Genomic DNA, 12,358 nt, shown 5'->3' with positions numbered 1-12,358 from the left:
TTCCTGGCCTGATCCCTCAATCTTACACCTGATGATCCCTCAAACCCCAGCCTGGTGAGCCGGGGTGATGGTCCCGGCCTCCAGCTGAGGGTCTGGGGGTATCTGTTCTCCGTGATGGGCTGGGGGCTGTGCGGGGAGAGGCGCTGACCGGGGCTGCCAGGCGAGCACATCTGTGGGGACCATGGGATGGTGCCGCTGTGGGCCGCAATTCCCCGGCCCCACCGCCCGTCTGTCGGGGCTCCGCTCCGCCGCCGCCGGGTCCGGCTGGGCCGGGCCGGGCCGGTTCCCCAGGTAACGGCGGCCGAGCGACGTCAGCGGCCGGGGGGCCGGGAGCGGCGGGGCCTCCGCAGCCGCGGCGGGGCCGGGCCATGAGGCTGCGCATGGAGCCGGCGGCGGCCGTGCCGGGCAACCTCTCCCGCGGCGGCGGCGGCGGCGGCAACGAGAGCGGCGGGGCGGCGGCGGCGGCGGGAGCGGCGGGCTGGTCGGCGGCGGCGCTGGCCTCGCAAGCGGCCGCGCTGCTGCTCATCTTCGCCCTCTCGGCGCTGGGCAACGGCGCGGTGGTGCTGGTGATCGCCCGGCACCGGCAGCTCCGCACGGTCACCAACGCCTTCGTGCTGTCGCTGTCGCTGTCGGAGCTGCTGGGCGCCCTGCTCTGCCTGCCGCTGGCCTTCCTCAGCCTGCTCAGCCGCCCGCCCGGCGCTTGGCTCTTCGGGCAGCGCCTGTGCCTGGCCAGCGCCGCGCTCCACGCCGGGCTGGGCATCGCCGCCACGCTCACCATGGCCCTGCTCTCCTTCGATCGCTACTGTGCCATCGTCCGCCAGCCGCGGCACAAGATGGGCCGGCGCCGCGCCGCGCAGCTGCTAGCCGCGGTCTGGCTGGCAGCCCTGGCGCTGGCCGGGCCCTGGTACGGGCTGGCGGGCGAGGGGCGTCGCGAAGCCCGGCCCGGCGCCTACCGCTGCGTCTACGTGCTGCCCTGGGGCTCCTCGCGGCTCGGGCCGCCCTACGGCGCCGCCCTCATCGTGCTCTGCTACCTGCTGCCCTTCGCCGTCATGTGCTTCTGCCACTTCAACATCTGCCGGGCGGTGCGGCTGGCCGAGAGCCGGGTGCGGCCGCTCACCACCTACGGGCACCTGCTGCGCGCCTACGGGGAGATGCGCACGGCCACCACCGTGCTCATCATGATCGTCTCCATCATCTGCTGCTGGGGGCCCTACTGCATCCTGGGGCTGGCCGCCGCCGCCGGCCGCCTGCCCTTCTCGCCCACCATGGACGCCGTGGCCAGCGGGATGGCCTGGGCCAACGGCGCCATCAACCCCCTCATCTACGCCGCCCGTAACCCCAACATCTCGGTGCTGCTGCGGCGCAGCCGGGAGGGCGGCTACAGGACTAGGAACAACATGGTCGCCTACCTGTCGGTGCCGGGCCGCCAGCCGGAGCCGCGGAGCCGGGCTGAGCGGGTCCGGGAGCGCTACATCAACCGGCACAGCGGGCCCCCGGGCAGCGCCGTGTCCTCGTCCAGCCCGGCCAGCGGGGCAGAGGTGGCCATGTGGGCCTGCAAGACTCCCGCTGTGCTCTTCTGCCGGGATGGACAGCCGGACACGGTCTCTGAGGGCACCCTGAGGGGCAGAGCGGGCGCCATCGACACCAGCCTGTGAAGGGATGGGGGCCGGCATGGAGGCATCGGGCCCCGGGTGCCTCCTGAACAAAGACCTGCTGCTTGGAGCCCTTTGCAGCTGGATTACCAAGAAACTGTGATGGGACTGTGTTTCTTCTCCACCGTGTGAACTCTGCTTTGGTCACCCCATCTGTGAGCAGCAAGAGCTCCAAAGGGAAGGGAAATGCCCCTTCCTTTTCAGCAGGCCTGATGGATGCATCGGTACAGCTACTGAGCCCGGCCAAGGCAAGAGCTTCAAGAACAGGACAGAGTTTGCTCCAGACTTGCAGAAAGTGCCACTGTGCCGCTCCGGGGCTGACACACCAAACTGACTGAATGCCTGTGGGAGCTGTTTGCTAAGTGCCAAAAAAGCAACTGAAAGCTGAGCACTGGCAGCAGGATTACCAAGAATCTGTGGTGGGACTGTGTTTCTTCTCCACTGTGTGAGCTCTGCTTTGGTGACACCATTTGCGAGCAGCAAGAACTCCAAAGAGAAGGGGAATCCCCCTTCCTTTTCAGCAGGCCATCAGTGACAGCCACCAAGCCCAGCCAAAACAAGAGCTGCGGGAACAGGACAGAGTTTGCTCCAGACCTGCAGAAAGTGCCACTGTGAACTCCGGGGCTGACACACCAAACTCATTGAATGCCTGTGGGAGCTGTTTGTTAAGTGCCAAAAAAGCAACTGAAGGCTGAGCACTGGCAGCTGGAAGCCACTCTGTAAACACCACACTGTGAAAAACAGCATCATGGCAGGAAAATGTTGCTTTTATCTTTTGTATGTGGAAGTGACACAACAGTCATAAAGTCACAGACTGTAGGATGGGCTGAAAAAGTGATCTATTTATATGTATTTTTTTTTTAATTTAAACTCTGAAGTATAACAAGAAAAGTAATTGTGAAAGATGAATGATGCAGGGAGGGAAGGAAAGGAAGGTAAATACCTCAGGTGTCAGAATTTCAGCAGCCTTTTCTCTTTTTTTGCAGGTACAGTCAACTTAAAATACTATGAATATGAGAAACATGAGTTCCTCAGACAGACTGAAAAGGGTGTGGGTGTAAACTGTGGTGTGCACAAGATGTATGTTTTCTTTTTGAGCTCATCCAGAGTGTCTCTCATCTCCAAGGGTTTTACCATAATTAGAGGAGCTATGTGAGAGAAGTGTCTGAAAGGAGAGGCAAAGCAATACCACGTGTCCTCTGTGTGCTCTGCAGCATGTGAAAATGTGTGTATGCACAGAACAGATATTGTTGTATTGATGGCAGCAATCCATTGGGATACAATATTTTAAAAACAGCTGTTTGCTGTTGAAAAAAAAAAAAGGAAAATAACACCATGGAAATGCAATTGCACAGCATTAATGTGAATAAATTTATCAGTGTCATCTTTTTGTTCAAGGGCCCAAAGCCTTAAATTAGTATTTTGAATCTGAAATTAAGATTTGGCCTTCATTTGTCTTTGTCAGAGTTTAGTGTGAGACAGTATTTTTCCTTGTACAGGCTTTAAAAACACAGTGTTTTGGTTTTAATTTTAAAATACAGTGTTTTGGTTTTACTGGATTTTTCAGCTGTTTGTGACGCAAGTGAACACTCTGTCATTATTTTGTAAGTGAAGAAATAAATTGTCTTTTATGCAGGAAATGAAAGCGTCTCAGCCTGGCATCATTCTCAGGCCAGCCTTGGGAGGGGAACTCCTGTAAAGAAATTGCCAGATGAATGATAGCAGAGAGACCTAATTGTTTGTGAAATTAAAATGCAGCTGGTTTCCAAGCTTTAAGCATTACTGTAACTTTCTTCTGTGATGCTCCTGAAGCCCGTGAGGGAAAATCTGGACTACTTAGCACTGCTAATTTGCCCTGCAGCTAGTGGATTTTGCAGTGTTTCCTTGCTGTGTTTCAGAAAGAAGCTGTGCAGAAAGCCCACAGGAGCTGTTTGACATGGGTGGCTTGTTGGAAGGGCAGGAGAGGAATTCCTGGCACAGCAATGCCTGGCTCAGTGTAAATGGAAAGGGGTGGTTGTGAATGGTGGGATTGCATTGAACTCTCACCTGCGTAGCTGCAGGTGGTGATCACGAGGAGATTGGTGGGGGATAATTGATCATGCATGAAAGGCCCTGGAAAGGGTGAAGGAGCTGCACTGGGAGTGGAAATAACACAGCTTTCTAGGAAAGTAGTGGTGAAACTGCTATAACACAAAATTCAACATAGTTTTTACAAGCTCAGAGTGGTGCATGTTAGTCTTGCCTGTGAGGAATTGAAGGAGGGCAGCTGACTGTGGGCTTGGAGGCATCACAAATTGGCACATTTCTGTGAAAAGCTAAGTTGGGCTGTAGCAAGGGGAGATTCTTGACCTGATCCTTTTTGACATGGACCTGCTGCAGCTTCAGCAGAGAGGCAGCTTGTGTTTCAGAGCTGTGCCTGGCCTGTGCTTCTCATAATCACAGAATCATTTCACTTGAAAAAGGCCTCTTAGGTCATCGAGTCCCAGCACTGCCAGATCTACCACTAACCCATGTCCCTGAGTGCCACACCTACGTCTTTTAAATGCCTCCAGGGACTGTGGCTTTACCACTTCCCTGGGCAGCCTGTTCCGGTGTTTGGCAACATTTTCTGTGAAGATACTTTCCCTAATATCCAATTTAAACCTCTTCTGCTGCAACTTGAGGTATTTTCATCTGGTCCTGTTACTGTTATTTGGGAGAAAAGATCAACCCCACCTGGTTACAACCTCCCTTCATGTAGTTGTAGAAAAGTTCCTTCCAAACCTCCTTTTCTCCTGGCTAAACTCTCCCTCAGCCACTGTTCACACCACAGCATTGTTGAACAAGTAAGGTACATAGGTCTCTACAGCCACATTTTTAAAAAGGTATTTTAAAAAATAAAGCAAATGGTATTAACTAAACCAAACCAAAGGCCTGCCAAAACAGCCCTTGAAATGAGCTCTGGTGAAGGTTGCTGCTTCTCACCCAGCAGCAGAGCGGGTGAGAAATTCTGTCCCTCACCTCACCATGGGGCTCCATGTGTTCATCTGGGAGAAAGAAAACAGTGGATTAAGCCACTGTTTTACTCCAGCTCTGAAAACTCTGCCCTCTGTGGTTGCAGCTGCTTGTTCTTGGGTGAGAAAGGATTTCAGCAGGTGGATTCTGGCCAAGCCACGATGGGACATTACCCCCACATCTCCCACATGCCCATGCTGGAGTCACCACACTTAGAGATCCCCTTTCTCTGAAGGCAGGAAGACACTGATGTTTGAGACGCTACAAAATGGGTTCTGAGGCTCCAACCCTCCAGCTCCTTTCCTTTTTCCTCCCTTGAGATGAGCCTGGACAAAGCAAATTGCACAAATCTTATTTGCTCAAGGACATTGGGACAAACCAAAAATCACGTGGATTATTCTGTGCAGGATATTCAGCATGGGAGAAAGAGGAGTTCAAGTGATTTGAAGGCCAGTTCAGCCCTGGATACCAGAGACAGCTGCAGTCAAAGGCAAATTAAAAATGAGTATTTGGGCTCTTTAGTCTCCTGTTGACTTTCCAGCATATTTAAACCCTCAGTTTAAGAGTACCTTGCTATTTGGCAATGATAACCTGCCACTGACTGAACTAATGCATTATATCTTAGAAGGAAAACATTAAGTCTTGATGAATGACAAGCATTTTAGAAAGTACTCCTCCAACTGCACGCAGTGGTAGTTTTCCTGCTGATTTAATCATCAGATTCATTCAAGTAGTTATTTTCCACTCCCCTCCTAATCTGTGGATGAAGCCTCCTTTCAAAGCAAATGCTGGGTGCGTAGCTTAGGAGCTGTGAACAATTAGCAGTCCAATTAGCAGTATTTACAAGTGACAGCCAGATGGGCTGTAATAGCTGCCATCAATCACCAGAACGGGGAGAGCTCAGGAGTATGAAATAAATACCCCATTGCTGCCTCTCTCTCAGCGCTGGTGTTGATTCCTGTATCCAGCAGATGCCAGCAGAGACCTCAGCAGCAGCAGAGCTGTCCCAGCAGCGATTCTGAGAAAAGCTTTTCTGTTAATGGGATCAACCCCCACAACTGCTGCATCCCAAATATGAGCACTCAGGGTAGGAGTTGTGACTGATGCCCAAAGAGCACCTCACCAAAACCTAATAAAAGACAGAATCAACACGTGCTGCTCTTTGGGAAGTTTGTTGTGCAGGCTGAAATGAAAAATTTGGGAAGCACATCAGAAAAGTGGCATTTTGTGCACGCAGAGCTGCAGCCTGGAGGGCTGCTGAGATCAGTCCCTATGCTGACAGAATGCTTTGCTCAGCAGCACAGCTGCCTCTGCTCTCTGGATGCTTTTGTATTTTCACATGATGACTCTGGTTATTAATAATAAATGGGTAGAGAGGAAAATTCCACAGGATGGATTTTCCTACGTTCTTAAAACTGATCTAAGACCAAAAGGAAATAGATTTATTATTTATTTATAGTAGTAGTTAATGTTAAGAGAATGTGTAATTGCAATATATAACAATATAATTTTAATAATATATTTTAGTACTTTAATTCTAACAAACTATAAGCACGTATCTACAGGAAACTATCAGAATGCAAACCAATTTTTTGCTCATTTTCAGTAAGATATTCTATTTTTATTGTCCTTTTATTTTTTTTTAAAGTGAGCCACAAAGTGCTAGAAAGCAAAGATCCCAAGTCCTCCAGGAGGAATAACCCGCAATAAGATCCAGTATTATTGATCCTGGGGTGAATCCCAGTGGTTTCACTGGGCTGAATGTGGGAGGACAAGGCCAGCCCTCCCTCCCAGAGCATGGCCAGCCCTCCTGCTGCTCCCAGTTTGCAGAGGAGTGATGGTTTTCAGTGCCATGCTGCTGGCAGGACACTCCCTGAGTGCTGAAGCATCCACATCACCACAGCCAAAGTGCTTGGGCAGCAGCTCAGAATTTCCAGGATTTTTTTTCCTAGGAAATCACTGCTGCAAGAAGCAGGAGGAAAAGTGACATGGGGAGAGACAGACTGTGAATCCCTCTCAGTGGCATGAAATGGATGAGTCACAGGGGAAATCAGAGTGAAAGCAGCAGAAACCCCAGGGCACAGCACTGAGACCTGCACTAATCTGTCTGGGGAGTTTGGATGAGCTCAGCCATGAACACCCAGGGGGCTGTGACAGAAGGAAATTTAACAAGGAGGGTTGTGTGCTGGTGCTGCTTGTACTGGGTGGCAGAGCACACCAGTGTGCCCACAGGCTCATTGGCGATCATAGGAGGTGAGTAGGATCCAGCTGTGATTCAGCAGAGGAAGTAAATTCACCCTGAGAGGAGCTGCTTGTTATTTGTGTATTTCTTGACTGCTGGCACTGAGCTCCTCCAGGTTCAGCTGTTTTCACAGAGGCAAGCACTGCCAGAAGCCCACAAAACTAACCAGGCAGCAATTTCTGAGTACTTGGGATCCTTAATTTTACACATCCACTATTCTTGCCTTTATATTTAATCTTATCTCTGGCATAGTCAGTTCAGAAGATAAGGGAACATCAAAAGGTAATCATAAAGGTAACAAAGTTCTTTTAAAAGCTTTGTTTAGTCCAGAGGATTGTGCCTTTCCTCAGGAGCCTTTTATTGTGTGCACTGAAGAGTTAAAGGTGTTTGCAAACCACAGAGCTCCACACATTTGCTGTCCCTTCAGACATGGGGACACCTCCTTGCCACCATAAAGAAAAGCAGAAGGATGCAGCTGTGATGACTTTGGGGAATCACTTAGGAAAATGATATTCCTCAGTTCCTGGGATGGAGATGGGGAGTGGAAATAGTGCTGATCAGCCTTCCACATCTGGAGGAACATCCATGTTTCTCCCAGGGGCCAGAGCAAGCCTGGCTGGAGGCAGCAGGGATATCTCCTCCTGCTTCTGCCTGCAGCTTTCAAACACTTTGGGTGGTGCCTGGGGGCTTGGCCAGAGGGATTCACACTCAGAGCAGGTGACAGTTGTCCCCACGTTGGGGCTGCACATGGACACCAGGCTGGCTCCTATGGAAATTATGGAAAACACCAGGCTAGCACAGCCCACTCCACTCCCATCAGAGAGCAGCTGGGAGGATGCTGGTTCTTCAAAACCCCTCTGGATGGGCCCTACAAATTAACACACACCCCAGGGCAGATGTAGACAAAACCAGCAAAATAAATTTCTCTGAAATTCCTCTTGCCCTCCCAGCAGTTCCCTCACGACCCCACAAATGTAATTTGCTTACCTGATTTAGCAGCATACTCTGAACTAATCTCAGCATCAGGGATGAAAAATGCTCTGAGTAACCAGGTCACTTGTTTTTTCCAGTGGAATCTAATGTGCCTGATCTGTGCCTGTGGCTTCTGTGCTCAGTCTGGTGCATTTTACAGAACATTTGGTAATATAGCATCCCTGAGGTCATGTCAAGTTCTGAATACAGCATCTGAATTGTGGAGTCTTTACAACAAAATGTAACTCAAATGGTGATTGCCTCCTGCTATTAAATTGGAAAGATTTGCCATAGAAACCAGGCCTTGCCTGAGTGCTTCTCACTGATTTCACAGCAAAAAGGGTTTTAGGCAATGATCAGGAGCTGGGCAAAGCACAAAACTGGGACTTCCTTATTTTCCTTGAGCCCGGGGGATGCTCTGCACAGAGCCTGGCAAAGTAAAGCCATGTCACAGTACACAGGCACAAATTCAAGCAGATGGAAAAGCTGCTGGCGCCCCTCAGCACGCACAGCCCAGGTAAAGGCAGGGGCACTGTCCCAGCCCAGCCTACAGCAGTGTCCTGGCAGGCCAAAGGCATGGGTTAGACAGAGCTGTGTCCTCCAGAGTTGCTGTGCTGGTGCCCAGGATAATCCTGGGTTAGAGCAGCTCTGCTTGCTGCTGCCCAAAACTAAAGTGGGTTCGTCCTGCCCCTCCTGCAGAGCCACCCCTGAGCAAATACTGGAATATGGGCCAGTAAAGAGAGGAATGGAAAAATGGCAATGTCAATGAATTACCTTCACAGAATTGCTCTGAGAACTGGGAAACTCCAGCTTAATTTCAAGTTCTTTGCAGTGTGACAGCAGAGTGCATACAAAATGTGCAAACCCAGGGCACTGGGAATATTTCTCTGTTCCTGGCCCCCAGGGCAGCACTGACTTTTACCCTCCTCCACGGAGAAAGTTTCCTAGACTTCAAGATAGACTGGAATCCACAAAAATGTGAAATAGATTATAGAGAGTGGTGTAGGTATCACTTGGTGAGAAATTGAGGTTTTGGGATTTTTAGTATGTTGTGGATGGAAGCAAGATGGAGGGCACAGGGTGTTGTCCTGGGTTTCTTCTTCACGCTTCTTCTTCCTTCTTCTTTTTCATGGGTTTGAGTGGCATTTTGTAATTGGGCAGAAAAGTCCTCACTGGGGGCTCTGTGCGATCAGTTATTGGGTTAAAAGGAAAAATAATCCAGGTGTCAGTTCTTAACTGGATAGTTTAGTCTTAAAAGAGACTTGTAACAAGAGATTGTTGGCCATTTTGTGCCTTGCTAATGAACCTACAGTAGTGAGGCAGTTTTACTGATAGGAAATAATAAACACCTGAGTCTGAACATGAATTACTGTCTCAAGTGCCTCCAATCCAGACCCAGAGAAATCAAGGACTGGTACCCTCACAGAAAGCTGGGTAGGAACAGGCTCCCAGCACAAACCCTGGCACTGGGGTGAGCCCTGGGGACACTGTGGTGCTGTGGGGCATTCTGTGGTCATTTCAAAAGCCATGGAAGTAAGCTCAGATGACCCATGAAACTGTTCTGAGTTACTTTATCTTACACACACGTGCATTTTTGGTGCCTGCACGTGCACACCCTGAGCATCCACCTGAAGGTTGGGCATTGCCAAAAGTCACAGAGAAGGCACAGGCTGTGACCTTCGGCTATTTGACTCGAATTACAATGGAGAGAAATAAAATTAGCTCTCTTCTACCATGCTGGGGGAAACTTCCATAGAAAACTTAGCATGAGAACATTTCAGACCACAGTAGAGATCACAGAGGAAAACAAGAAGCAGAATTGATTTTGTGCTTGGCAGCTCTAAAATGCTGCAGGTGTAAAGAGCCAGCAGATGGCACTTTGCCTTTGCTGAGGCTCCGGTGGGGCCCGGCAGCACGGCATTTCTCCCTGGCTTACCTGCACACTCTCAGCAAGCCTGCTTTAAGGCTAAAAATGGCAAAAAACACTCAGAGGTTTCAGGTCAGAGCACTCCTGGTTCAAACAGAGAACTCTCCTTTGCACATGCATGTGTTGGGGGACCCTGAATAATGACAGGGACAGAGCTCACAGGAGAGATGTCTGCAGGATTTGCTGCAGGAGATGGAGTGGAGATGGGGCTCATCCCCTCCCTCCTGCATCCATCACCTTTGTGTCCTCTTGGCCTCTCCTGTCTCCCCCAGAAGCAAAGCTTGAAGAATGTTTTCACCCAAAGCACAGGCTGATGAAATAACCAGATTTCATGGGAGTTGAGAATCATAGAATCATAGAATTGTTTGGAATCACAGAATCATTTAGACTGAAAAATATTTCAAAGATCATTGAATCCAACCATTCCCCCAGCACTGCCCAATCTTACTATTAACCATGTCCCCAGGTGCAGTATCTACATGGCTTTTAGATACCTCCAGGGATGGTGACTCCACCACTGCCCTGAGCAGCCTGTTCCAATGTTTGGTAACTCTTTGGACAAAGAACTTCTCTCTAATATCCAATATTACCTGCCCTGTGGTAACTTGAGGCTTTCTCTTATCCTGTTCTTTTTACCTGGGAGATCAACCCCCACCAGCTCCACCCTCCTTTCAGGGAGCTGTAGAGAGTGAGAAGGTCCCTCCTGAGCCTCATTTTCTCCAGGCTGAGCCCCCCCAGCTCTCCCAGTTGCTCCTCATAAAACTTGACATTGAACATCAGACTCGACATTGGACTGCCTGTCCTGTGGCAGTCCAGCAGTGCCAGCCCTGCACAAGGACTGCAGATTTGATCAGACTGTGTGAAAGTGGACATGGCAAAGTGCAGTTCTACCCCAGAGCATCTGCTTGAGGTGTGACACGGGGACAGTGGCAGTGGGGACACATCCCACAGCACAGGTGGGAGCAGAACTGGCAACATCCCTGCTTTGCTTACCCTTTCCCTCCTCCAGCAGGGATATCAAAGTCTGACAGGTCCATTGGGCTCACAGTCCCCTTTTTTTGGGATTAAATAACTAGTCCAGAATTCCAGCAGGGTGGCTGCCAGCGGGATGAGAGCTGGGTGTGTCTCCCCACCTGGCCGTGCCTGCCCTGCTTGCTGAGCTGAGTTTGCATGCAATGCTGCATTGCTGCCCTGCCTGCAGCAGGCATTGCCACAAGCCCTTGACTCATCTTTTCCCAGCTGGGAAGTGCCAGGGATGACAGGCTGAGGGCAGGAGGTGACACCTGACACAGGGAAAGCTGCAGGGCTGGAGCAGAGCACAGCCAGGGCTGGCTCAGCAGGTTTGGTGCCACCAACCCGGGTGGCCCCACGGGACAATTCCTGCAGGAGCGCCGTGCCCGGCAGCTTCCCTGGCACCAGCGGGTCTGGGCAGGTTTGGACCATCCAGAACACCAGGGTGTGCTGTGAGAGGAGGGAACAGCCTGCAAGATTTGGGGCACAGGAGCCTTTTCTCAGGTGAAAACCCATCAGTGGGCATGGGCTCACACAGCACAGCTGTGCCAATCCAGTGCCCACCCTGGCCCCTTTTCCCCTTGGGTAACAAACATTGTATCTGAAATTTGTATTCTTAAACAATAGATGCTGCTAATCCAGCCACGTGGAAAGGTTTGAAGTGGAGGAAGCTTGAAAGTTACTAGGATATTTTTTCCCATCAAGTATCTTGGTTGAATAAAAAGCTGTGTCCTGACCTTACTCACAGCCACCCTGCCCCGTGACACACAATGGCATGGCCCAGGAAACCTGCAATCTGCCACAAACTAGAATTTCAGGTCCTCATTGGTTTGTGGGCTTTGGCCAGCTTGTTCCATCTATTTATGGACAAACCCCAACCAGCCCTACACTGGGGACATGGGGATTTATGATGGGAAGAGAAGTTGAAGCTATTCCTGTTTTCCTTGGGTCCTATCACCACCCAGCCCTGGGCTGCTTTCCCATGGCATCACCAGCCCACAACTGCCAGGGTGGTGATGGAATCTGTGCTCCCTGCCAGCCCCAATCCTAAATGGGAAGCCCATGGGCCACTGGCACAGGCAGTGGGGCCTGGGGGTGTCTGAGTGATGCAAAATTCACTCAGGGGTGTTGGAAAAAGAAAGTTACACAGCCTGGATGGAAAGGTGTGTGGGAAAGGAAAAGCTGAGCAGGAATAAGCCAGGAGGGGTTTGGGCTACTGCCAAGGAAACACCACTAGATAGGCTAGCTAGAGGCACAGTGGCCAGCCCAGCCAGCACTTCTCCTGGAAAAAGGGACAGGGTCCAATCCCATGATACAAAACTGGCTGCTGCCTCAATGCAGGATCCTGGAAAAGCCCCAGTGGGCTTTTGGAAAAATTCCCACCAAGGTGGGAACAGGCATCAGCAACAACAAAAGGAGGAGAACTGAACGGGTTCACCAACTGAGATGCATTTCAGAACCCACATGTGGGTGACAATGAGGATGCTGCAAATCCTGGAGGGTGGAAAAACCCAACTACCTTAAACCCAGCAGGGTGGGAAAACCCAAATCTCCTAAACC

The 12,358-nt window shown here is 50.9% G+C and overlaps 1 protein-coding gene across 1 annotated transcript; it reads left to right on the top strand.

The window, feature by feature from the left end:
• The first annotated feature begins 368 nt into the window (after positions 1-368).
• GPR135 (G protein-coupled receptor 135) lies at positions 369-3,268 on the top strand. Its single transcript, XM_064714215.1, has one exon. It carries the CDS (start codon positions 369-371, stop codon positions 1,653-1,655), a length of 1,287 nt encoding a protein of 428 aa, XP_064570285.1. The 3' UTR covers positions 1,656-3,268.
• Positions 3,269-12,358: the final 9,090 nt, after the last annotated feature.

This window comes from Zonotrichia leucophrys, chromosome 5 (assembly GCF_028769735.1).
Source record: "Zonotrichia leucophrys gambelii isolate GWCS_2022_RI chromosome 5, RI_Zleu_2.0, whole genome shotgun sequence".
NCBI lineage: Eukaryota > Metazoa > Chordata > Aves > Passeriformes > Passerellidae > Zonotrichia > Zonotrichia leucophrys.
The sequence above is the reverse complement of the archived record's forward strand: the minus strand, read 5'-3'. Positions and strand labels throughout refer to the sequence as shown.

What these genes read in the sequence shown, in the direction of transcription:
- GPR135 (XM_064714215.1), top strand. Translation starts at nt 369, where the DNA reads ATGAGGCTGCGCATGGAGCCGGCGGCGGCCGTGCCGGGCAACCTCTCC.